This window comes from Rhinatrema bivittatum, chromosome 6 (assembly GCF_901001135.1).
Source record: "Rhinatrema bivittatum chromosome 6, aRhiBiv1.1, whole genome shotgun sequence".
NCBI lineage: Eukaryota > Metazoa > Chordata > Amphibia > Gymnophiona > Rhinatrematidae > Rhinatrema > Rhinatrema bivittatum.
Genome location: NC_042620.1, coordinates 160,762,372 through 160,789,696, shown reverse-complemented (window position 1 = coordinate 160,789,696; position 27,325 = coordinate 160,762,372). Strand labels below are relative to the sequence as shown.

Genomic DNA, 27,325 nt, shown 5'->3' with positions numbered 1-27,325 from the left:
GTAAAAAGTAGTAAGTAAATAAATAAAATCAATAGTATGTGTGCAAATTCAACTCCGCCCCCCCCCATCCCATCCCTCGGAACATCTCTTTTGTGTGCAAAATCGGGTTCTGTGCATACTTTTATGCAGCTTTTAAAAGATCTGTCTGTGTGCAGATCATAAATGGGCTCCTTGACTAGCTTTCAGGAGCGAATTCTCCCTTCCCAATTTGCTGGAGACAGTATGGTGAGAACCAGGTTCACCTACTCACATGTGCAAACTGTGTGTATGTTCGTAGGTTCCAGCTAAAAACTCAAGGAGGAGTTACCAAGCACAGGGATATCTGCCAAGAATCTGATTTTGCCTTTCAACCATGCTTTTAGGTTCACTATAGCCATATCTTTGAAAGAGATCTCCAAGATAGGCATATGGAGAGGGCACACTCTTGAGATGGCTACCACAGACTTATGTTCACCTGACAAAAAACATTACTGTTACATAATAGAGTCTAGGGGCCTTCTGGGACCGAGATATTTGAGTCTACAACTATTACTGGACAAGAACGTTTGGTACCTGCAATCCATTCTGCGTACGCGGTGTTGGTTATCACCATCTGCATTCTGGCTGCAGAATATGTCAGTGGTTTCCATATTCTGATAAGGTTTTGAAAACGTGCCCCTCTGCCTATTATCTATCTTTAATCTCCCAGGCTCTGCTTAATTCCCTCTTATCCCATCTTTCCCCAGGCTCTCCCTTTGATGCAGTCTTTCACCCTGACTCCTCTATTCCCTCCCATCTCTCCTCCCTCATCACTTCCCTCATGTTCTCGGCCCCCTACAGTCTTTCACTCCTTTCGTGTCACTGACCCCTCCCGTCTGTTCATCTCTCATCTGATACCCTTTCCTCATCCTGTCCCTCCCCTGAACACTCCCTCATCCTTTTCCTTCTAGCATCCTTTCCATGCCTCTCCCTTCCCCATTCTTAGGGTCCTTTTTCAGTTCAAACCCATTTTCACCCATTAATTTTTCCAAAAGATAAAAATTGGTTTCAAGTTCCATCCCCACCAGCGAAAGTGCTCACCCTCCAGTGCCGCTGATGCGGCATTGCAAGTCTCGACTGTCCCCAAGCAGCCCAAGTGCCTGCTGTCCAGTGCCACCAGTACAGCATTTGAAGCGGGCCATGCCTACCAGAGCACTTCCCGGCAGGTTCCCTGACCCACAGGAGCCCCGGCAGGCATGCTGCTGCCGAAGGCAAGAGGAGAAGGGTGAAGGCTGTTGCAATAGGGTGGAGAAAGGGACATGCTGTACAGGGGATGTGGGTAGAAATAGGGGATGCTGCTGAGTGGGTAGGTGGAGGATCTGTTTTACTGTTCTGCCTTCTGTCCACCTAAATAAACTCAGATATTTATCCAGAAAAAATGAGTAGCCTTTTTCCCCCATTTTCTCCTCTTGTTCTTGTTATAAAAAACCCTGGTAAATTCCCAGAAAAAGTTTTAAAAAATACAAACTGAAAACGAAGGTCTCTACAGATTCTTAAATCCCTTCCCCCCCTCACCCTTCCAGCTATTCCCTCTCCCCTTTCCATCCCCTCATTTCCCTCGCTCCAGACTTCCACCATCCCTGACCCGTCCTTCCCCTCCCAAACACAACCAGCCTGAAGCCTCCACGGTGCCAGCAGGAGCTCTGTTAGCAGCAGAACCCGTGAACTGTCCTTATTGTCCCGTGTGTGCCCTCTAATTTTCTCTCACTGTTATTTTCACATTACGCAGGACATTTTCTCCCCGTTTAAGTAAATGGGGGACCAATAACGCCGAGTTTACCCATGTAAAAATGCATTTTGATTATTGCTTCATCCTCAATGTGGGTAAAAACATGCGTGCTGTCAAAGTATACTTTCACCTGCATGAAACAGTGGCAGGCACAGGTTGAGAGAGGAGAAGGTATGCATGGAGATTGCATCTTCAAAATCACTGTACCTGCAGTTTTGCATGCCAGCAGGATTCTCAAAAAACAGTCTCCCTTAGAGCTGTCCCTTTGAAAATGAGTTTGAAATCCCGCAGGGAGTTTCAAAATTGACCTTATGTATTATATTGGCCACACATGCGCAAACTGTTATGCCAATAAAGTTTCCCAAATGGAACCTACTCTGCATTGCTCAGTAAGTAAAGGCCCCATGATGGTTGGTGAAGGAGAGAGGTGCAGCAGGGGTGAGGGTATAATGGAGTGGTGTAGCACCTAGGGGGTGTGTGTGTATGTGTGTGTAAGAGAGTGGTGCGGTATCCAGGGTGGAGGTGAAGGAGAGGGGGAGGAAGAGAGGTGTAACTGCAGGTGGAGCAGACAGAGTGTGTGGCAGCCTGTGGAGGGTGGGGCGATTGATAATTTTAATAAATAAATCCTAGAAGCAATGGTTGTTGTTATATGAAGCAGCAAGACAAGATACTCAGTTTCCTGCAATTGTACTGAAAGTGGCAGAGTCTGTGGTAGCTGCAGCAGCATGACAGGAAACCAGGGAGTTTCTCTCAGATTGCTTAAATACTTTCTTGGTTAGTGTTAGAGATAACATGCTCCGAAGAAGCAGAATTTGTTTATAGATATTTGGGGGATCTCATTTTCCTGCTTCCCCAGTCTTGTTTAGTACGGAGCTGATGCAAATAAACTTATGCTTTGGCACATGACCTTTTGTTTTGGAAAGCAGCAGATTGTCCTGGTGCACTAAACTGCACTCTAGGTCGAAGCTTCTATTTTGTGATCATCAAAATTTGTGGCTTCATCTGCAACTTCTATAAACACCAAAATACATGTTCAGCTGCTAAATCTCAAGATTCTTCTCTACCCTGGACTGGGCTAAAACTGCCATACACTAAATCTAATCTCCCAAAGGTCTGGGAAGGAAGACAGAATCAGGCTTGGCCCTACCAGTATCTTTCTATGGCTTGGCAATTTTAGGTTAGCCAAGGTAAGGCCAACTGCATTTGAAACTGTATGCCTGGCTTCAAAGTGTTCCTAGTGCTCTGGCACAGAATCCCACAGCATGCTGCCCTCCCCCCTTACCACCACTTAGATTTTTCAGGGCAAATTTTGACTGGCATCAGAGATGATGGGTGGAGTGATGGAAAAAGAAATGCAAACTGAAGGGTTCAGATTAGAGAGCTGGTCCTCGGAGACAGGACAACGTCTGAGCCACACACTGAAGGATTTCACCAAGCTCGATTTTGCACAGTTGGGCTGGCCTTTGCTTCGCCTGTATCCTAAGTGCGCTGCTGAAACATTTCAATACCCTCTTCTCCTCCCCACTCAAACTCAGGTGTACGATTATAAGTAGCAAAAAAAGCTCTAAAAGCTTCATCAGACTACAATTAAATACAAGACACTTAGACAGAAAGATTTTCAACAAATACTTACACTTCAGACACAGAAATTAATTCAGTCTTAATGTAGCCAGTTGCTTTAGGGTCGTCAACATCCATCTGCTCTGGCACTAAAAACCAACATAATAGATTTTGCTTAGTCACTTCTGTATTACATAACAGAATCCAAATGTCTGCACTGTCTCCCAACATCTGTTGAACCTGAAGTTCTTCTTGTCAGCCTACTGGTGACAATTTCTCTCACTTAAAATCAATCTAGTTACTCCAGACCCTCTTATGATGATTGAGGAGGTGAAAAGAATCCGTACAGTTAAAGCTTCTGATACTGACAGTTTTTCCTGGAACTCACTACCACCTGCTAGAAGCCTGTGTTGACAGAAAAATGGACACAAAGCAGGTGATTTATTTATTTTTCTTGTTCTTCTCATCATGTTGCTGTACTTGCTTTTATTGCCTGCGGCATGTTCTGTGGTTTACAGAATTTGACATTTGTGGTGGTCATTTGGTTGCCAGTACTGGGTTTGTAAATAAGATACAGCGAAACTATGTGGACCAGTGGCTTCTTTAGCTGTTTTTAAAGAAACCTGATATTTTCATGGTTTAATTTCTTGGTGAGATATACTGTGCGTTATCATACTGATGCTTCAGGTATACATTTCCTGTTGATCCATTTGCTACTGCTTGGAAGTCCACTGAAGGACTGTCCTGAAATGACAGGTTTGCTGAATATGAGAGGGAGGGGAAAGCGAGAACACAGATATAACCAGGATGTACTGGCTAAGTACAAAGAAGACGAAAAAAAAACCCCCTTTGAAATGTCTCACAGTTCCTCACTGTTAACTTTGTCTATCTAATCAAATAATAATTGTGGAACTTGGTGGGTCATTTGTAACAAGCAGTGAAGTACAAGGAGTGAAAATAATAGCCTGCAGAATGGTCAAGTGAGTCATTTATGCGTTAAATCATTTGGTGACCTTCAGACTTTTAGTCAGAAAATATAGAAAGTCGCTGTTTCACACTTAATATCCTACACCATCACATTCCTTTTAGACTGGCCAAAGTGGCTAACAATTTTAAATATATCCATACAGTTTATAAAATATAAAAAAATCGTAAGTTTAAATACAGATTAAAAATACAATAGTACAGTTTAGAAAAAAAAAAAAAAAAAAAGAGATGGATGTTTTTGGAAGTCTCTTCCTACTTTGCAATCATGAGTAAAACCTGGATTTGGTAGGGATCAAAATTTCAACTCCAGTTGCCTGCACGGATTGTGTCCTGCAGCACAGCTATACCACAGACGTATTGCAAGGGAGAATTCATGCTAGCTGAATACTATACAAACAGAGGGCAAAATTTCCAGTGACTGCAAATTTGGAGATGGCAAGAGACTAACAGTGCAGCCTGAATGAGTTGTGGTCAGGAGGTAGGAAGCACGCATCTCAGTATCTGCTGCCGACACTCCTTCCCAGGCCTTATTGTAACATTTAGGGTCTTTCTTTGTTTTACTGTATTAGTTTTGGATTGCTGGTATGTACTTGATGAATGTTTGTTAGTTTGATTGCTTACATTGTACATTCCCTAGGGGCTCTGCAATTGGTGATTAATAAATGCTGAAATAAAGTGCAAGGTATTGCATATAGGGAAAAATAACCCTTGCTGTAATTACACGGTTAGGTTCCATATTAGGAGCTACCACCCAGGAAACAGATCTAGGCATTATAGTGGATAATACTTTGCTTTTTTGACTGCTGCACCACACTGAGCCGATGATTTCAAACAGAATGTTAGTAAGGGAATGGTTAATAAAACGGAAAATGTCATAATACCTCTGTATCGCTCCATGGTGAGACCGCACCTTGAATACTGTGTACACAATATTGTGACACAATATCTTTCAAAAGATATAGTTGTGATGGAGAAGATACAGAGAAGGGCGACCAAAATGATAAAGGGGATGGAATAGCTCCCCTAAGAGGAAAGGCTGAAGAGGTTGGGGCTGTTCAGCCTGGAGAAGAGACGGCTGAGGAGGGATACGATAGAGGTCTTTAAAATCATGAGAGGTCTTGAATGAGTAGATGTGAATCGGGTATTTACACTTTTGGATAATAGGATTAGGGGACACGCCATGAAGTTAGCAGGTAGCACATTTAAGACTAATCTGAGAAAATTCTCTCTCACTCAACGCACAATTAAGCTCTGGAATTTGTTGCCAGAGGATGTGGTTAGAGCAGTTAGTGTAGCTGGGTTTAAAAAAGGTTTGAATACGTTTTTGGAGGAGAAGTCCATTAACTGCTATTAATCAAGTAGACTTAGGGAATGGCCTCTGCTTTTACTGGCATTAAGAGCATGGGATCTACTTAGTGTTTGGGTACTTGCCAGGTTCTTGTGGCCTGGTTTGGCCTCTGTTGGAATCAGAATGCTGGGCTTGATGGACCCTTGGTCTGACCCAGCATGGCAATTTCTTATGTACTAAAAAAAAAAAAAAGACCAATTTCAATTTTTCTCAACTGTCGTAACGTTATGGCAAAGACCCAGGAACCAGTCTCTTAGAAGACAAATTTAACCTGGCGCGCCATTGTGAAGAACTGAATTTGTTGAAAGACCAACAACAAGTCAAATATCTGGTTTCCAAAATGGAACCCAGAGTCACAAGGGAAATAAAGTGACTTACCCAAGCATAGAGACCCTCATGGGATCTGCACTAGAAATGGGCCCAGCAGAGGATACAGCTTATCCATAGCTTTGGCTACCTTGAGCCCTAAATCCGGGGTATCCCACTCCCGAAAGATAAAGTCTGAAGCTGAAAAATGAAAGGGAAATGAGGAAGGCGGCACCCCACAATCCCAACACAACAGGATCCATAGTCCCCAGCCGAGACTCTGCCTGGGGGGTCTCAATCACCAGTTCTTGCAAGATGACAGGGATGAGAGGCCCCAACTCATCCCGACGAAACAGCCTGACGATTTTAGGATCGTCGCCATTCAGCCCATGAGCACCGCACAGACCCCCTTGGTGTGGGGTCCGTCTCCCCTTCAACCCCCCTCGGGGGTGGGAAAGTTAACTGTGGATCCTTCTGATCCTCTGACTCCGAAGAAATAGACGAGACCTCCTGAGGGGCCTCGAACCGCCGAGGTCTCTGCCCCTGTGAGCGTCCCGACACCTCCACGGGCTTTGCCTGCTTGGGTGGTCTGGGGGCAGGGTCCAACAATCCTGTGGTCTCTCGACCCCTCTTTTTGCCTGACCGCTGAGCTTTAAATGCTTTGTGCATCGGGAGCACAAAGTCAGAATTAAAAGACGAATCTGAAGAAGAATCCCCAGCATCCACTGCCGGGACCCCACCTACAACATGCGGATCAAGCACTCCGGAATCGCCCCCCTCAGGGGCTAACTTTTGAGGGGACAATTGCGGCGGGAGATTCCCTTCCCCCACCGCTGCCGACGCTGCCGCGCTCGCCAATGCGAGCGAATCCAAAATAGCGTCCGTTCCCGTGCTCAGCGGGAACGGACCAAAATTCGACGCCGGCAGGGATCCGAACACTCCGGAGACAGTTTGGACCCGCATGGCGACCCTCGGGAGGGTCGCGGAGGCTCCCTCTCCTCCGGAGAGGCAAGAGGAACAGAGGCCGTCGGCAGAAATCCGGGCGCGCACGGCGCCACACACCTTACACACAGCCTTCTACTGCATAACTGAAAAAAGTAAGCCCCAAACTTTCCTATAGCACCTCCCCCCCAAAAACGGTTCTGCGCAAGGAAACCAGAGGGGAACAGAGGGAAAGGAGAGCCCACAACGAGACAACCAGACAAAAAAAAGATTTTTTTTTACTTGCCGCAGAGCCTCCGGGTCCCAATCCTACTGGAAGAAGTGAGCCGGGCTCCCCGTTATCACCCCCAGTACAGTGAGTGGTTTGAAATAGGGCTCTCAACCCTGTACATCAGTGGCCTCTAAAACCAGAGGGGATGGTCCTCTCAGGACCTACCAACCCCTTTGGGAGGCGGAAGACTGTCTCCTGCCCTGAGGGATACTTTGTCAAATGCCTTCTGAAAAATCCAAATATACTATATTAACTAGCTCAACTTATCTACATGGATTATTTACATCTTCAAAAACAGCTAATAGATTTGTATGGCAAGACTTCCCTTTTGCTAAAACCATGTTGACTCTTTCCCCATTAAGCCATGTCTATCTATACAGCCAGTAGTTTTGTTTTTAAGAATAGCTTCTAGCATTTTGCTCTCTATAGATATCAGGCTCACTGGTCTCTTATTTCCTGAATCATTGCTGGAGGGTTTTATTTGTTTTGGGTTTTTTTTTTTTAACAATCTGGCATTACATTGGCCATCCTCCAGTGTTCAGGAGGATTTTGAATGATAAGCAACAGATTTCTAGCATCATGTTTGAGTTCTTTCAGATCACTGAAGTGAATATCATCCGATCCCTGTGATTTATTACTCTTTAGTTTGTCAATTTCACCTAGTACATCTTCCACAGTTTGCTTTAATTGCTCGGAATCATCACTATCAAAGAATGTTTCCGGCATGGTTATGTTTTCAATATCTTCCTCTGTAAAGACAGAGGGAAAAAATTCATTCAGTTTTTCTGCTATTTCCTAGTCTTCCCTGAGCACCTCTTTTATCCCTTGGTCATTTAGCAGGCTGACTCCCTCACAGGATTTTTGCTTTTAATGTTCTTGAAAAAAAGGTTTTTGCCTTTCTGGCAAGCTTTTCTATTTCTCTCTTTGCCTGTCTTGCTGCTGTTTTACATCTAACTTGCCAGAGTTTATGCTCTTACCTATTTTCTTCATTTGTTTCAGCTTTCTATTTTTTTAATGATGCTCTTTTGACTTTAACTGCCTCTTTCACCTCACCATTAAACCACACTGGCAGTCATTTGGTCTTCCTTTGAGCTTTGTTAATGCATGGAATACATTTTATCTGGGCTTCCAAGATGAACTTAACCCTGGGACTGAATATGACCCTCACCTTCATAGTGCATTCTAGAAGAGGAGCTACAAAAGATCCCACAGTGTCTCCATGGCAAAGGCTGAGGCATTAGGACTTCTCCTGAATCATATCCCAGTGCTCCAACCCCCAAGTTCATCCTAATAATACATCTAAAGCTATTTACCAGCAAAGATGAATATTCAGCTTACTTACCTTCCTTTGGCCTGGAATAGTACTTTCCAAAGGCATTGTCTTTAGGTATATCTGGATATAAGTATTTTAAGGGGTTTTCCGGGATGTTCTCATCTGCCATCACTTTATAATTGCGAATAATATCAGGGAAAGTTACTGCCGAAAGCTCTTTCTTCGTATAAGGTTCGACTGCATGGAACTGAGATTCTAGAAGATGAAAAGACAGAAGCAGTGCAAAAGGCGAGTCCAAAGATTGCCTGCCAAACAACTGAGCTACTAATGAAAAGGCTTGAGCTAAATATAAACAAAAATGGGGCAACTAAAAAATGGCCAACTCAACAGTAAACAGTTGAAAGCATTTTTATTTAATGAAGCTTTTATGAATATTTAAACTTATTTTGAATGTATTGTGTTTCTGTACTGTTACTTTAGTAATCTATGGTTTTATTGTACACAGCTTAGTTCAATTTTACTTGCAATTTGCGGTATAACACATTTTTTAAAATAAATAAACTTTCCTTGTTTATCCTGGAGCAATGGTTTTCATACACATAGGCCCCTATGTCATTTCTGTAAGGGGCATGTCCAAGCCAGCTGCAATGAAGTGCTGCAAACGCCAAATGAGCTTACCATTCTGGGATCGTTCTACCCAGGTAAAGGTGATGGCACCTTCCTTGCTGCTCTCACTGAACCTCAGCAAGAATGTCCCTGGTGTCCTGTCCTTCAGCAGGGCCCGCTCACACTCCTTGCTAATAAAGCCCATGATGCAGCTGCAAGGCCAAAAAGAAAGCCAAGAGTTTACCTTCACTGAGCAGTCAACCAGCTCTAAGCAACCTTCTGCTAGAGATCCTGAGCTTGTAAATGGGATCACTGAGTTCTGGTGGTGGAAAACCACAAGACGAAAGGTGGCGTGGCTTGATAAAAAGCCCTGGAAACCCAAGACACCAATACAGTTTTCACTATCTTTATAGATTACTTTATTTCTGTTAAAATGCCAAGAGAAGGAACAGACCATTGAAGAAGTCTTAGGAAGCAAAGAAAGAAAGTGAAAGAAACAAGACAGACACAGAAAAAAGAAAAACAACAAGAGCAAACCAGAGACGAGAGAAGAGCCTGCAGCAAGGGGGGACAGAACCGTGGTATGAAAAGCCAGATCCCTTTCACTGCAGGCAAACATATTCACACAAAAAATATCAATCATTTCAGCAGACACACCAAATTTAAATCTGAACACTGATTCGCGGCAGCCGGGTCCCAGGACAAGCCCTGTACTTCCATCTGCCTTCTAAATGTGCTTCTTGTGCAAGATCTTCACTCCTTCAGTGTATCGCCTCAGCTGGACATGCAGCTCACAGTTATCCCAAGGAAGAAGCAATTGGGATTTGGTTGAGTCAGGATGGAGATGAAATCTGGTATCTTTGGTAAAGTGATTGACATTTTTTTGAGGTATGAATAGATCTGCCTGTAACAAAAGGCTCCGATCTCTTCCTGGTCACCTGGATCCTCATCTGTAACATAGTTGATGATGGCAGAAAAATAACTACCACCCAGTTTGCCCACTTTCTCTGTCCACACTGCTAAGGATACATTCTGGTTGCCAGCCACAGTTTGCAGCTATCTGTAAGATTTCTCCTTTTCCAGGACAGACTTTTTTTTTTTTTGGTCTTCCTCCTTTGTACTCCCCCCATTTTGGGTAGAACAGCACCTTCCTTTCCCAATCCATGCCTAACCACAAAGCCCTGTAATAATCTATTAGCCAGCAATACAAGCATGCTGATCAAACATCCAACCTCCTAGGTCCCCTGCAAAGCCTGTCACGCATACCCGGCTACAAGACTGCCTACATTTCTACTAGATCTTCTAGTATTTCTGTATTTGCAGCCTTCCAGACAGACCCAGCTGCTCATTTGAATGTATATGGATTGCCTTGCTATTGTCTGCTCCTGCCCCCCATGCCTTGCTTGTTCTCTCCAGACTGACTTCCCAGTTTTGGATTCTGGTTCCCATTCTAAATTGTTTTGTGTCTGTTATCTTCAACCCAGTCATAGATGTAACAATGAGACTGCCCTACACTAGAAAAGGAGTGTAGTTCAAGCCAGACATGTGGGTCCCTGACCTCCCTCCTTGCTGTAGAATGAAGTAAGCCAGGTGGGTTTGAAGTTTACCAAAATCAGATCCAGTACATTTAAAATTGTGACTCAAAGCTTATAGAATAGTATCGGTTACATACCCATCGTTCCAGAGGCTAAGAAGGTGCTTCTTAATGAGCTCAAGAATCCCTTCAATCCACAGCCAGAAGGAAAAGTTCTTGTCATTGATATTATCCTGAAATTGCAAGAGATACCCAAATAATTTCCAACTAAATAAACTCAGACAGAAAACCATTGCTAAACTTCAGCGCAGATTAGAAGAAAAGGCACTGAAGACGGCAGGGTGTGAAAACTGATAACATGTAACTGGTTCGAGCTCAAACAAGTGCACAAACACGACACAAGTGGCAGGTCACTGCTCTGAGATTAATCAACTCAGTACAGCCAACAGCATGAGCTACACCACTCCAAGGCAGAAGGTGGCAGCTTTGCGAGTGTCGTGACTACTTGAGCACCCTAATATTGAGTGAACTCCTTCATAGAGTCCCGGGAGAGGTAATTTGTATCAAGTTTAGCATCCCGATAATGTTGAAAGGTTGGCTTCTGGGCTGATGCAAACTCAAGTTCATGCAAGCTGTAGCATCAAAAGGATTGCATCAGTATTAGCCAATGTAATAAGGCCTATAAAACTCTTTCCCAGAAAGACTAGATGATATGGGGGAACAGAGCTGTCCCTGCAAAAATCTGAGGAAATTTGCAGGAGGGACAAAATGCACTTTTAGAGGGGCTTCCTTCCATCCCTTTATGTATGTCAAGGTTTCTAGCCTTAAACTGTCAGATGGGCTTAGCAATAATCCTTTCATTCTCATGCTTGGGATATGGCTGTCCTGGCTATAACTTGTTAAGAAAGGACAGAAAAAGGAGGAGGAATAGCTATATGTCAAACACAATATCCAAACAACTGAATTGCAAGGGACTGGTGGGGGGGGGAGGGGGTCGAGAAGAAACATGAACCATCCTAAAAATAAGGTGCTTCCATTTTTACTGGTGTGATCCTCAGGTCACAGACTCAAACAGAAGAACTGGACAAAACTCATCGAAGACATCCAAAAGGTGGAAAATAAGGAAGAAGTGTTGCTCATTGGAGATTTTAATTTGCCGAATAAGAAATGGAGTATCCCTTCTGTGGAATCTACAAGTAGAAAGATAGTAAAATGCCCTTTAAGGGGTTCTGTTCAAACAAATGATAATGGAACCCACGAAGGAGAGTGTGATATTCAGTCTAGTTCTCACTAATGGTGATAGTGTCTCTAATGTTCGGGTAGGAGCTCATCTGAGCCCCAGAGATCATCAGACAGTATGGTTCAATTTCCTGAATAGGATACAGAGAAGTCACACGAAGACCCGAGTTTTGAATTTCACAATATGGACTTCGAAAAATGGGGATGTACCTGAAGGAAGAACTTGTTAAAATGTAATTATTCTGGGAGATTTTAACATTCACATTGATGCATGTCCTCAAATCAAATATATGTAGGGATTTCCTGTAAATCATGGAGTCATTGGGGTGGTCTTAGCAGGTGCATACTCCCACATATAGACAGGGTCATACCCTTGATCTGATTTTTGTTCAAAAAGATTGGATTTTGCATGATCCTGGTGGTGTTACTTATACTCCAATGCCATGGTCAGATCATTTTTTAATTCATTGCATTATAAAGCAGGGTAGTTTCTTGTTTCACATTTCTCAACCATTTAGAATTCTTAGAAGATCTTCAATAGAGACAGAACACTTTCAAAGGGAGTGGTTACTGGCTCTCATGCATCCGCCAGTTCAGGATATAGTAAGTCTAATTACACATTGGCAGAATTCTCTACATTCTTGGCTCTATGAAATCTTTGCTTGTCCGAAGGTGGGAAAAGTAATGGAGTCACTGCTGAAAGAGAGAATAGTGAAATATCTACAGTCCGGAGAATTGATGGACCAGAGGCAACATGGATTCACCAGGGGAAGATCCTGTCAGACAAATCTAATTGACTTTTTTGACTGGGTAACCAAGGAATTGGATCAAGGAAGAGCGCTCGATGTCATCTACTTGGATTTCAGCAAAGCTTTTGATACAGTTCCGCACAGGAGACTGGTGAATAAAACGAGAAGCTTAGGAGTGAGTGCCGAGGTGGTGACCTGGATTGCAAATTGGTTGACGGACAGAAGACAATGTGTGATGGTAAATGGTACTTTCTCTGAAGAGAGAGCGGTTTTAAGTGGTGTACCGCAAGGATCGGTGTTGGGACCGGTCCTGTTCAATATCTTTGTGAGCGACATTGCGGACGGGATAGAAGGTAAGGTTTGTCTTTTTGCGGATGACACTAAGATCTGCAACAGAGTGGACACGCCGGAAGGAGTGGAGCGAATGAGACGGGATTTAAGGAAACTGGAAGAGTGGTCGAAGATATGGCAGCTGAGATTCAATGCCAAGAAGTGCAAAGTCATGCATATGGGGAGTGGAAATCCGAATGAACTGTATTTGATGGGGGGGGAAAGGCTGATGTGCACGGAGCAGGAGAGGGACCTTGGGGTGATAGTGTCTAATGATATGAAGTCTGCAAAACAATGCGACAAGGCGATAGCAAAAGCCAGAAGAATGCTGGGCTGCATAGAGAGAGGAATATCGAGTAAGAAAAGGGAAGTGATTATCCCCTTGTACAGGTCCTTGGTGAGGCCTCACCTGGAGTACTGTGTTCAGTTCTGGAGACCGTATCTACAAAGAGACAAAGACAAGATGGAAGCGGTACAGAGAAGGGCGACCAGGAAGGTGGAGGATCTTCATCGGATGACGTACGAGGAGAGATTGAAGAATCTAAATATGTACACCCTGGAGGAAAGGAGGAGCAGGGGTGATATGATTCAGACTTTCAGATACTTGAAAAACTTTAATGATCCAAAGACAACGACAAACCTTTTCCATAGGAAAAAAATCAGCAGAACCAGAGGTCACGAGCTGAGGCTCCGGGGAGGAAGACTAAGAACCAATGTCAGGAAGTATTTCTTCACGGAAAGGGTGGTGGATGCCTGGAATGCCCTTCCGGAGGAAGTGGTGAAATCTAAAACTGTGAAGGACTTCAAAGGGGCGTGGGATAAACACTGTGGATCCATCAAGTCTAGTGGGAATAAATAGAGAGGAGGCAGCAAACACTGCACAGAGCGGCAGTAGCCACTGAGGCATTCACGGAGCGGGATGCCAGTGGCCAGTAGTTGGTGTTCCACCTTCAGGCAGCAAAACACTGCACGGAGCGGTAGTAGCCACCGAGGCATTCACGGAGCGGGATGCCAGTGGCCAGTAGTTGGTGTTCCACTTTCATGCAACAAAACACTGCACGGAGCGGCAGTAGCCACAGAGGCATTCACGGAGCGGGATGCCAGTGGCCAGTGGTTGGTGTTCCACCTTCACGGAGCGGAAGGATGGAAGGCTGCCATCTCAAAAAAATAAAAAAAAAACAAACAAGCAAACAAAACAGGGGTGGGTAAGGGGCAGGGGTGTGGCCTGCTGGTTGCGGCGGTTGCTACCCCTGATTGAGCTGGATGTTCACTAGGATGGCGCTGCGCTCTGCATTGGTGGAGGGGTGGAAGGGAATTGGGGCCGGAGGGTGCTGGAAGCCAATAGAGACGGGTGGGAGGGAGAAAAAAGGGGGAAAAAAAATGGATAAACTGCGTAGCTTGCTGGGCAGACTGGATGGGCCGTTGGTCTTCTTCTGCCGTCACTTCTATGTTTCTATGGTAGAGAACTGCCCCTTGGTACACACCAGCTTTAAGGGCTACAAAACATTTTATGCACCACTGAACATCTGTGGCGTTAAAATAAATCTGATTCCAATTCACTTTCTTACTGAAATGCTTTATGAATCTATAAGGACAAGATTGATCTCGTTAAGAGAGTATGGCATTCATCAAGAATTATTGAGACTGCATCACATCCTCATGAACTGTTTAGGATGGTTCACGCTTTAGCTGCTCCTCCCATGGGTTATTCTCTGTCTCCTACATGTTCACTATTTGAATCATTTGCTTCTTTTTTTGCTGATAAAACAAATCGATTATTAGATTCATTCAACTCCACTTCTCTTACCATTACTCCCAGGTCTCCTACTTCCGCCTCTTGGTATGAATTCTCCTAGACATCTTGATCTGAGATAAGTATATGTTATGCTCAGGCTTGTGAACCCTTGGCTGACGGAGGATGGTATACCTTTTGGAGGATCCGTAGGTTCTCTCGTCGGGTGGCGAGGCAGAGCAGAAGAAGGGACCAGCTGACCCTTGGCACTGGGGACAGAGGCGACGGTGGAGACTGATGAAGAGACGAGAAGAGGAGCTGTGTCTTCACCCCTGGAAGTCTGTGGTCCCCGCAGGAGGAGCCCGTAGGGACCCAGATCGCTGGGACCTAGGTGGACCTCAGAGAGGTCAGGTGTCTGTGCAAGGGCTGACTGGGCAAAACACTGGGGGTTTTGGATCCTGTTCCGTCTTGATAAAGGGAAGCTTCCTCTGCTCTTCCATTGACTTGGCAGCGTCCTCCAGCGCTGTCCAGTCTGCTTGCTTCAGTGAGTCCCTTGAGCTTTGGATCCTGTTCCGTCTTGATGTTCCCGTGGGCTTCCAGGGCTTCGCCCTGGAAGCCCACGGTCCCCCCAGGAGGAGCCCATAGGGACTTAGGCGGGCCCTTGTAGACGGTAGTCTTGAAGGAGTCCTAGGTCGAGTGCCAGAGGGTCGTCACTCACCAGTCCGAGGTCCACACCGAAGGATCACCACTTGCCAGTCCGAAGTCACACGCCAGAGAATCACCTTAAGCCAATCCAAAGTCAGGAACCGGGAACATCAAGACGGAACAGGATCCAAAGCTCAAGGGACTCACTGAAGCAAGCAGACTGGACAGCGCTGGAGGACGCTGCCAAGTCAATGGAAGAGCAGAGGAAGCTTCCCTTTATACTTCCCCTGCCTACGCTGATCAGGAACAGGTGAAGCCAATTAAAGGGAGTAGGTCCCTTTAAATCTGTGGAGGAGGCACGGCCTCGCGCCTAAGGATGGCGGCGGCCATTTTGGAATTTCCCCCGAGGAGGAGAGATGCCGCTGGACGCCGCGAGGGGGGAGCAGGACTGCTCCCCCTGCAGCGGGCAGCACCGGAGGCCGCGCGGGAGCGACGGCATGGATCAGAGCCCTCCCCCGGGGCTCCCACGGCGAGGGAACGCCGCGGACGAGGTAGGGGGCTGCGGTCGTGGGGCGCCACGGCCGCGGAACACAACAGTATAGTACTCAATCAGATGAAGGATAGCTTCTGTGTATTGAACTCTTGCTCTGCTGCCCTGATCAAGATCTTACGGTCCAAAGTGGCCCATTTTATTGTTGACATTAATGCGTCATTTTTTCTGAGGGACTGGTAACATCTAAGCTAAAAATACTGTGATCAGGCCCCTCTTAAAGAAGGCTAGTTTGAATCCTACAGACCTGGCCAATTTTTGTCCCATTTCCTTGTTACTTCTATTAGTTAAGATCATTGAAAAAATTGTTCATTCTCAGTTAAGGAATATCTAACCGATATCCTTTTGCACAGTTCCCAGTTCGGATTTTGCCCATATCACAATACCAAGTGTCTTTTGCTTTCCAGCTTTCATTCCATTCGCCATGGTTTTGACTCAAGGGGGGGGGGGGGTGTGTTAAAGGAAAGAGAAATTTGGATTCAGAGACAACCAACACGAGTCATGACTTTTTTTTACAGTCTGGGGTATTGATGCGTAGATATTAAGGAAAAAACATAGGACTGCTTCTATAGCCAAGTCAAAGCATGTCAAGCAAAACTGATTGATACATGGGGGTAACCTGCACAGTATGGCAGATACTACTATGGGAAGCTTGCTGGGCAGACTGGATGGACCCACTGATCCACTGTCATTTCTATGTTTCTATGGAATACAATATATCTTAGTCTTGATGGATATATCTTTAGCCTTTGATACAGTTAATCATAATTTATTGCTTAGTCACTTGCAAGGTTTGAGAATGTCCTCTATGGTTTATTCTTGGTTCTCTGTTTCTTTCTGACCATTATCAGGTGATGAGGGGCAACTGTTTCTCTAACTTGTTCCATCTATCAATGCGAGTTCTGCACTCCTATTTTGTTCCACATTTATTTGCTTCCGCTTTGTTCGGTTCTTACTGAGTTAGGGGTTACTTCATCAATTCATTTGTACCACCCTACCCATACTTGATGATCATCTGGTCAGCATGCTAGAAATTCCTTCGTTAGCATATGTGCACTTGGCGACTTCACGTAGCCAGATTTTTAGCATGAATGGTCCCAATTTATGGACTGATTTACATGAGTTCATAAGATCAGAGAATGATTGGCTCCACTTTCGTCAACTGCTAAAAACTCATCTTTTCAGGCAGGCATTTCCTGACAGATCATAGTTTTAGGTTTTTAGTTTTTAAGGATTTTGTTTTTATCTTTATGATTCTGATATGTAAATTGTAAAATGTTAAGTCTCATGTATTGTGAGTTGTTACTGTACTGTAATCTGGCTTTGTTTTTTTATTATTATGCCTGTAAGTTTGTCATCCACAGATCTGTGGATTGGCGTAATACAAATTTATTAAATAAATAGATAGGTAAGACTGGGAAAAATGAGCAAGGTAGAACAACAGTAGACCAAATTAAAAGGAGTTATTATAAATGCAACAAATCTATATGTTAGAAAAGTAAATAAGAGTTAGAGGAAAAAGAAACCGATCAGATTCTCTAACGAGGTGGCTGAAAAAATAAAGGCAAAACAGAGTTCAAAAGCATAAAGGATCCCAAAAAGGGAACACAGGAAAAATCTGTTAAAACTGAGGGAGATGAAGAAAGAAATAAGGAAAGCAAAAGGACAAGTGGAAGAAAGGACTGCCAAAGAGGTAAAGCGAAGTGACATAACAGTGTTCAGATATATCAGAGAAAGAAGGGAGGCCAAAAGTGGTATAGTGAAGTTGAAAGATGAGGAGAAGCAATGTGTGGAGAGAAACAAAGAAATGGCAGAAATATTAAACAAATACTTCAGTTCGGTGTTCACTAAAAAAGACCCTGGAGAAGGACCATTGCTGGTTGACAAGACCATAAAAGGGGAAGGGACAGATGAAGGAGAAATTACTTAACTGATAATTTCCTTTCCTCTAAGGCCCAAACCTCTCTCAGGGATGCCTTTGCCATCAGGAACAAGGGAGGGGGGGGGGGGAGGGGAGCTGTCCGCTGTGTCGCCTCCCACCCCACTCTACTCCGGAGCCACCTTAGGCCAAGGGGACGTCCCAACATCGGGAAAATATGTAGTAGCCAAATCACCTTAAGCATCTAAACAGTGCTGACACAAGTGTAGAGACAGTGATAGCTGGATTGCCCTTATGGTAATCCTCACAGATAGTAAGGTGCATAGACTTATGTCCCTGGTGCCATAAATTTCCTGCACTCGGCTCTAGGCAGTCTCCTGCATTCATCCCAACAGCATCCGGGTGTACCCGTGCAAATACACACTCAAATCTAGACCGCAGCTTTACGCGCACAAGTATCTACGCATGTGTGCGCCCACGTCAGGACACTGCCACACAGTCAGAACGTGCATGCATGTCTAAGCACGTGGGAAAAGAAACCGCCACTGCAGCCTACCACACAGCTGACTGATTTGAGCCTGAGAAGCTGGGCCTGAGCTGCTCAACCTGCCATGCCCAAAACTGCCTCCACTCTACACTAACGCTCCAGAGAAGTGAGAGGGAAAAGACGCAGGGGAAAAACACCAAGGGAAGAACTGGTAAGGGGGGGGGGGGGGGGGGGGGGGGAGAGAAAGGGAGGGGGACCTAAAACTTCCCTACTTTTTTTTTTTTTTTTAAGTCTACACCTGTATTTGTATTTATTAAAATGTATTAAATCTCCTATATCTAGGTGGTGTACAATATAACATACACAATAATCACAATAATCCAATTTAAAACAAAATTTTATAATTACAATAAATAATTCTGAGAAAAAAGCAGCATTAACAAGGTCGTTATCAAAACTTTCATTTTCAATAAAGTGCTACGCATTGTCAAGTACACAAAAGCTAGTCCCAACAGAAAAGTTATTAGGCGTGCTTTAAAAGTTTTTGTGCATGCCATCAGTCTTAATGCTTCCAGTATTGAGTTCCACAATGCAGTTGCAGCTACAGAAAAGGAACAATCTTTTGTTACTGATAAGTGTGCTGCTTTTGGAGAAGGTAACTTAAAGATATCCCTTTCTGGAGATCTGAGGTTTATTGTAGGTTGATAAACGGGTAGTAGAAAGTTAGTTCATGGAAGGGAGTTTGTGCTTAAGGAGCTTGTGCGTTATGAGTGAAGTTTTGTATTGAACTCTAACTTCCAGACTTAAAGTACTCAACTGAGGGAGGTACCAAATAGATGTCACCTCAGGAGCTCAAGCAGTGCACCTGAATCTTTTCCTAGTCTTCCTCAAAGGCTCAAAACAAAGGCCCACAAAGCACCCGCAAGACCAAAATTTAAACTCCATGCTAGACCCAGTCTATGCACTGGTGGCCACATATGCTCGACCCCCTTCAAAAGCCTCACAACATCTGGATGCGAGGCCAACAACCTTTTCCTGGTAGAATACCTCTGAGACACCCCAAGGCTGCCACCTGAACCTGCAAGGAATTGTAAACTAAGCTCTTGAAAATCACGGGCTCAGAGTATCCTTTTTGTTGCAAGCGCTTGCTCTTAAAAGTCAAGTTGCGAGACAAAGGTGATAAGCCTGATCTGAGAAAATAGGACCTTGCCTTAACAGCCCCTGCAAATGAGCCAATCTCAGGGACCCATCAATTGTGTGCTAAATCAGATCAGCGAACCATGGATGATGCAGCCTCTCTGGCACCCCCAGAACCACATGGCCCGGATGCCTCTCGAAGTGCCTAAACACTTGACCTATTATCGATCATGGAGGGAACATGTATAGAAGGATCCTTGTTGGCTATGGAAGAACCCAAGCGTCTATGCCCTTGGCTGTGACCTATCGTCTGCAGCTGAAAAAATTTGCTGCCTTGGCTCCTTGTCACCATCAGATCCAGACGGGGACTGCCTCAACAAGACTGGTTAAGGCCAAAGGCCTCCTTTGAAAGCTCCCATTCTCCTGGGTCCAACTGTTATCTGCTGAGATAGTCCGCTTGAACACTGTCCACTCTCACATGTGAAGCTGCTAGCCCCTGCAAATGTCACTCTGCCCAGGCAAAAAGATCCTGGGCTCCTTGAGCAACCACGCAACTCTTTGTGCCCCCTTGCTGATTGATATAAGCCACCGTTGCAACATTGTCCGAAAACACTCTGAACATTCGACTTGGACTTGTGGAAGGAATTCCACCCATGTCCTGCACACTGCTCTTGTTTCCAAGTGATTGATAAACCAGAATGCTTCCACTGGTGACCACAGACCTTGTGCCAGCTGTTCTTGACAGATTGCCTCCCAACCCTTGAGGTTGGCATCCGTGATCTCTATAATTCAGTCCAGAACCTCCAGGCCCATTCCTTTCTCCAAATTGGGCCTACACAGCCACCACAAGAGACTGGACCTGGAAGTATCCTGCAGCGGCAAAGCCTGATGAAACTCCTCCGACTACAAATTCAAGCTTGACAGCAATGCCTCCTGTAAAGGGCGCATGTGGGAAAAAGCCCATAGCACCAGATTCAATGTAGATGCCATTGAATCCAGGACCTGAAGATAATCCCAAACCCTAGACATCAGCATCTGCAAAATCCGCACCACCTGGGATTGTAACTTCCGAATCCTCTCCAAGGTGAGAAAATCTCTGCCAAGTGGAGTATCGAACATTGCCCCCAAGTATTCCAGCATCTGGGTAGGTCTCAGGTGACTCTTCATCAAATTCACCACCCAACTCAAGGACTGCAACATATCCATCACCATGTGCACAGAGTGCCAGCATACCTCCTCCAATTTCCCTTGGAAAAGCCACTTATCTGGATAAGTATGAACTAGGATCCCCTCCCTGCAGAGAGTTGCTGCCACCACCGCCATCGAGTTTGTGAATGTGCGAGGTGCAGTTGCCAAACCAAACGGGAGGTCCCGAAACTGGAAAAGTTACCCCAGAACCATAACATGAAGAAACTTTGATGTTCTTCCTGAATTGTGACGTGCAGATAGGCTTCCGTCAAGTCCCGTGAGGCCCAAAAAACCTCAACGAGACAAACTGCTGCTATCACCGTCAACAATGTTTCCATACGGAAAAACAGGGAACTCGCAGTATCACATTTCACCTTTTACAGATCAAGGATGGGACAAAAGGCGCCTTCCTTTTTTGGCACAACTCAGTAAAATGAGTACTTCCCGCGACCGCGCTCCCTGGCCACTACTGTTACTATCATGCCAGCAACTGAAGGCGATACAACGTGTCTCGACCCGCTGCTTGCTTGCCTTGGACACTGCAATGAGACACCCGAAAGCAAAACTGTGATAGATGGCCTTCCATCGCCATCGAGAGAGTGGACCAGCCTGGCTTCATTGTGAAACCTTACTGCTGCTAGCACCCTGGTTGGAGCTCTCTCAGGGAAGTCTACGGGCACCTCAAAAGGACTTCTGCCTTGCAGAACCCTTACTGGGACAAAAACCGCTGTAACTTTCAAAACCTAGAGCAAGGAGGAAAAGACTTGTCATCTTATCCTCCGGCAGCTTATTCCCTTTAGACTCCCCCCAAAACCTTCATCAATTGTTTCAGGTCCTCCCCTAACAATTTTCCTTTCTTTAAAGGGAAGATTACAGAGCTGAGACTTGGACCACATTTCAGCTGACCAATTCTGCAACCACAGCAGAAGTTGCACGGACACAGTCGCAGCCATATTCCTGGCCAAAGTCCAGCTCAAGTCATAAAAGCATGTCAGCCTCATATGCAATCCTGGCCTTCACCTGAGCTATTAACACCAGTGTCTGCTGAAGCCTTCTCCTGAGACTTCTGGACCCAGCGTAAACAGGCCCTCTGCATCAGGACTCCACAGATCACTGCTCACAGGCTCAGCCCCAAGGCTTCAAACATCCTCTCCCAATGAATCTTTAGCTTATGGTCCTGTGTGTCCTTTACCGCTGCCAAACCCACAACCAGAATGGTTGACTTCTTAAGTGACCGCCGAGACTAAAGCATGCACCTTCAGCAATACTAGCAGCTGCAGGATATCGTCCGTGAGAGGATACAATTTTACTTTGCCTCTAGCTACCTTGGGGATCGCCTCTGGGAAGTCCCATTCCTGGTTCACCAGCTTCTTGATCCTTTTAGGGACAGGAATGGCTTTCGGTGGGCCATGTCAAAAGTTGTATGACAACAGCACAAACACATCTAGACTTTTATGCCTTTATGAGAGACCTAACACATTCCTCTAAAGCAGTATTTTGGGTTTTATTTTATTAATGTTAGTTTTTTTAAATTATATAAAGTATTTATAAAAACACTTACTTTGCAGAATCTTGTCCAGAGAATGAGACTGTCATCGGTGCATACATTTGGACCTGAGCAGTGGATTAATTAAACAGGTTTAGGGAAATGTGATTTGTTTATACTATTGCAGAACAGGCAAATCAATGGAAATAATTCACAGGAAGGGCATGCAAGCAGGCCAAGTCTCCCATTATATCACAGCCTCACCCCCAACTTGTTATTTTTCCAACCAGACATGCGTGTAACTAGCCAGACACCGCTCACTGACTAAAGTTAAGCCTTCAGCCCCAAAATGCCTTAAGCGCCGCCTCCTTTTTATCCAGATAAATTCTGCGTGCATGATCAGTTGTGCGCATAAAATGTATCCACTCAGTTGGGGGGGGGGGGGGGGGGAGAGGAAATATTAGAATATTTGCTTTTATCCAGCTAACTCCAAACATTAGCTGGGCAAAGCCATTAAATATCAACCTCAATATTTTAAAATTCTGCCCAAGAAATGTACAAATAGGTCAATTAAAAGGTATCCCCTTATATATTTGTTTGCATTTGCTAACATTGAAAACAAGATATGCAGAATAAAAAGGGAATCAAAGTATTAATAAAATATCAATATGATTAATAGTTAGTTAAACTGTAATACAGATTGTATTTATTTATTTTTTACTCAAAAGATGCAAAATTCCCTCAGAGCACCAAAAGGAAAATTGGTTCTTACCTGCTAATTTTCATTCCTGTAATACCAAACATCAGTCCAGACAAGTGGGTTCTGCATGCCTACCAGTAGATGGAGGCAGAGAACAAAAACCTTTGAGGCACTACTACTAGAGATGTGAATCGGAACCGGAATCTGTTCGGATTCTGGTTCCGATTCACATGTGGGTTTTTTTCCATCGGGCCCGATCTCGTTTTGTTTATCGGCTGCGCCCCAGCCGATAAACAAAAAACCCACCCCGACCCTTTAAAAGTAACCCCTTAGCTTCCCCCCACCCTCCCGACCCCCCCAAAACCTTTTTACAGGTACCTGGTGGTCCAGTAGGGGTCCCGGGAGCAATCTCCTGTGATCTCCCACTCCGGGCCATCCTCTGGCTACCGGGCCGTCGGCCGCCACTAATCAAAATGGTGCCGATGGCCCTTTGCCCTTACCATGTGACGGTATCCGTGCCATTGGCCGGATCATGTCACATGGTAGGAGCACTGGATGGCCGGCACCATCTTGTGCTCCTACCATGTGACAGGGGCTAACCAATGGCACCGGTAGCCCCTGTGACATAGTAAGGGCAAAGGCTATCGGCACCATTTTGAATACTGGCAGCCGACGGTCTGAGTGCAGGAGGTCGCTCCCGGAACCCCCGCTGGACTTTTGGCAAGTCTTGTGGGGGTCAGGAGGGTCCCCCAAGACTTGCCAAAAGCCCCTGGTGGTCCAGCGGTGGTCCGGGAGCGATCTCCTGCACTCGGACCGTCGGCTGCCAGTATTCAAAATGGTGCCGATAGCCTTTGCCCTTACTATGTCACAGGGGCTACCGGTGCCATTGGTCAGCCCCTGTCACATGGAAGGAGCACAAGATGGTGCCGGCCATCCAGTGCTCCTACCATGTGACATGATCCGGCCAATGGCATGGATACCCTGTCACATGGTAAGGGCAAAGGGCCATCGGCGCCATTTTGATTAGTGGCAGCCGACGGCCCGGTAGCCGGAGGACGGCCCAGAGCGGGAGATCGCTCCCGGGACCCCCACTGGACCACCACGTACCTGTCAAAAGGTTTGGGGGGGGGGGGGGGGGGGTCGGGAGGGGGGGAAGCTAAGGGGTTACTTTTAAAGGGTCGGGGTGGGTTTTGGGGTTATTTTTGTGTGCCATTTTTCCCGCCCTCCCCCAAAACGATAAGGGAAACCCCATGATCAATATCGTGGGGTTTTCCTATCATTTTGGGGGAGCCCCTGATTTCTGACGATTTTGAAAATATAGACGATATTTTCAATCGTCCGAAGCCCGATTCACATCCCTAACTACTACATAACCGAGAGTGCCACCTGCAGTCCCTCAGTACTGACCTGTACCCAAGCCAAAATGGAGATAGCTTATATCCCCTTTCTAGGGCGAACCGGAAAACACAGTATTGGAAACCCCTGAACTTGAACACCACACTGCTTAACACAAAAAGAAATATACTGCATCTAAAAACTATCAACTCTTAAACAGATTGTAGCACTTCTGATACACGGTGTATCCAGGAAGTTCAGTCTTTCAGCAGCAAATGGGGTGGGTCTGTGGACTGATCTGTGGTATTACAGGAATGAAAATTAGCAGCTAAGAACCAAATTTTCCTTTCCTGTACATACCCAGATCAGTCCAGACAAGTAGGATGTACCAAAGCACCCCTACACTGGGCGGGAACCTGAAAGAACTACTCTTAGTACACTTTCACCAAAAGAAGTCTCTTCCTGCCCCTGAACATCCAATCTGTAATGCTTGGTGAAAGTATTAAGCGAGGACCACACTGTGGCTCTACAAATCTTGTGGAGAAACAGACATTCCGCCTAAGAGGCTGCCTGCGCTCTAGTCGAATGCGCCTTGAGTCCCGTCGGAATCTCATGAGTCTTGCAAATACAGGCAAAGCAGATGGCCTCTTTGAGCCATCTCAAAATGGCAGCCTTAGAGGCTCTCTCTCTCCCTTCTTCGCTCCCTCGAAGAACACAAAGAGATGATCTGTTTGGTGAAAACTATTGGAGACCTTCGAATAATGAAACGTAGTACGATGCACATCTAAGAGATGAAGATCTCTATCCTGCGGAGATTCTCTAGACCACTCTGGAAAGGCTGGAAGCTCAACTGATTCACATGAAAAGCAGACACCACTTTTGGCAAAAATGAGGGTACCGTATACAGTATCACCCTGTCATATGCAATACGCAAAAAAGGATCCTGACAAGACAGCACCTGAAGCTCTGAAATCCGCATGGCTGAACATATGGCCACCAGAAACACGTTAATTCCTTCAAGGAAGCTCATTTTAATGGCCAAAAAGCATGCCACAAAGAACCCGCAATACCAAGCTGAGGTTCCAATCCGGACACAACTCTTGAACCAGAGGTCACAAATGCTTAACTCTCTTCAGGAAATGAATTACATCAGGATGAAAGGCAAAGGATCTTCCCTGCATTTTGCCTCACAGACAACCCAAGGCAGAAACCTGCTCGCGAAGCGAACTATAGGCTAGGCCCTTGGACAAGCCATGTTGTAGAAAGGACAAAACATGAGTGACTCCCACAGACAAAGGGTCCAAACTCTGTTGAAAACACCAGGACTCAAACACCTTCCACACCCTGACATATGCCATGGACGTAGAGGGCCTTCTAACCTGAAGCATTAGTGGAAATTACTGGATCCAAAAATCCTTTCAGGTGCAAGCATCTCCTTTCAAAAGCCAAGCCACGAGACAAAAGCAATCATCACAATCCAAAAACATGGACCCTTGTCACAGCAACCCTGGTAGATGAGCCAACCAAAATGGCCAGTCAACCTCCAGATATACTACTCTTAAATTAAACTCTGGAATTTGTTGCCAGAGGATGTGTTTAGTGCAGTTAGTATAGCTGTGTTTAAAAAAGGATTGGATAAGTTCTTGGAGGAGAAGTCCATTACCTGCTATTAAGTTCACTTAGAGAATAGCCACTGCCATTAGCAATGGTTACATGGAATAGACTTAGTTTTTGGGTACTTGCCAGGTTCTTATGGCCTGGATTGGCCACTGTTGGAAACAGGATGCTGGGCTTGATGGACCCTTGGTCTGACCCAGTATGGCATTTTCTTATGTTCTTATACTAGATCTGCAAACCATGGGCATCGCAGCCACTCTGGTGCCACCAGCACCTCTGTCCCTGGATGTAACTCTGTGCACCGCAGAACTCGACAGATGAGACACCATGGAAGAAACATACAGCAGGATCCTGGTTGGCCAGTGGCACATCAGAGCATCTAACCCTACTGAATCGGGCTCCCTCCTGCAACTGAAAAATCTCACTGTCTTTGCATTGGCGCACGTCGCCATAAGGTCCAACTGCGGAATGGCACAAATGTGATTCCAGGCTTCTGGGGACAATTCCCACTCCCCAGCATCTAGCAGTTGTCTACTGAGGAATTCCGCCTCCACGTTGTCTGCTCCTGTGACGTGCAAGGCCGCAATCCCCTCGAGATGGTACTCCGCCCATACAAACTGCAGCTGCGTCTCCCGGGCCACCACATGACTCTTCATTCCTCCTTGCTGGTTGATGTATGCCACCTTTGTCATATTGTCCGAAAACACCTGGACCATGCGTCCCTGGATCAAAGGTAAGAACACTTCCAGGGCTCTGCGCACTGCTCTCATCTCTAGATGATTGATCAACCAGGATGCCTCCACCACTGACCAAAGACCCTGGGCCGACCGTCCTAGGCACACCGCTCCCCAGCCCTTGAGGCTGGCATCTTTGGTCATCACCATCCAGTCCGGGGCCTCCAAATCCACTCCTCTTTTCAGGTTGGCCTTCAACACACCATGAAAGACTGGACCTGGATTCTCATAGAAGAGGTAACGGAAGATGATACTCCTCCAATAACAGATTCCACCTGGACAAAATTACCCTGTGCAATGGATGCATATGAGCAAAGGCCCATGGAACAGAGTCTAAGGTAGAAACCATGGAGCCCAGAACCTGCAAGTAATCTCAGACCTTTGGCACAGACAGCCTCAGATACATCACCTGCACCTTCGACAACTTGTTCACTATCAGAAACACTCTTGCCTTCTGCTTATTGAAAATTGCTCCTAGATAATTCAATGACTGAGAACCAAGTGACTCTTTGCTATATTGATTACCCAACCCAGAGACCTCAAGGCATCCATCACTTCTGTAAGGACTGACTGCACTCTTCCTCAGTCTTTTACCAAATCAGCCAATCAAATCAGCCTTTGTGAAGGTGTGGGGGGCATGGCTAACCCAAAAGGAAGTGCTCGAAACTGGAAATGTTGCCTCAGCACCATGAACCGCAGAAACTTGATGATCTTTTTGAATGGGAACATGCAGATAAGCCTCGGTCAGGTCCAAGGATGGCAGGATCTCTCCTCTGCGGAGCATTGCTATAACTGTATGCAACGACTCAATGCGAAAATGTGGGACCCATAAGGCTACGTTGACCCTTTGATGTCCAGAATAGGTTGAAAAGTGCCCTCTTTCTTGGGAACCACAAAATAAATTGAGTACCTCCCCTGACCTCGCTGGTCCGGAGGAATGTGG

The 27,325-nt window shown here is 45.6% G+C and overlaps 1 protein-coding gene across 3 annotated transcripts in view; it reads right to left on the bottom strand.

The window, feature by feature from the left end:
- STAT1 (signal transducer and activator of transcription 1) overlaps positions 1 to 27,325 on the bottom strand; it is a 167,647-nt gene that overhangs the window by 27,065 nt on the left and 113,257 nt on the right. For all 3 annotated transcript variants that reach the window (XM_029606088.1, XM_029606091.1, XM_029606089.1), the window contains exons 19-23: positions 22,072 to 22,124; positions 10,713 to 10,807; positions 9,113 to 9,252; positions 8,504 to 8,689; positions 3,381 to 3,456 (exon numbers count right to left, since the gene is read on the bottom strand). In XM_029606088.1, coding sequence (XP_029461948.1) covers positions 3,381 to 3,456; positions 8,504 to 8,689; positions 9,113 to 9,252; positions 10,713 to 10,807; positions 22,072 to 22,124 — 550 coding nt within the window. The remainder of the gene's footprint in view (positions 1 to 3,380; positions 3,457 to 8,503; positions 8,690 to 9,112; positions 9,253 to 10,712; positions 10,808 to 22,071; positions 22,125 to 27,325) is intronic.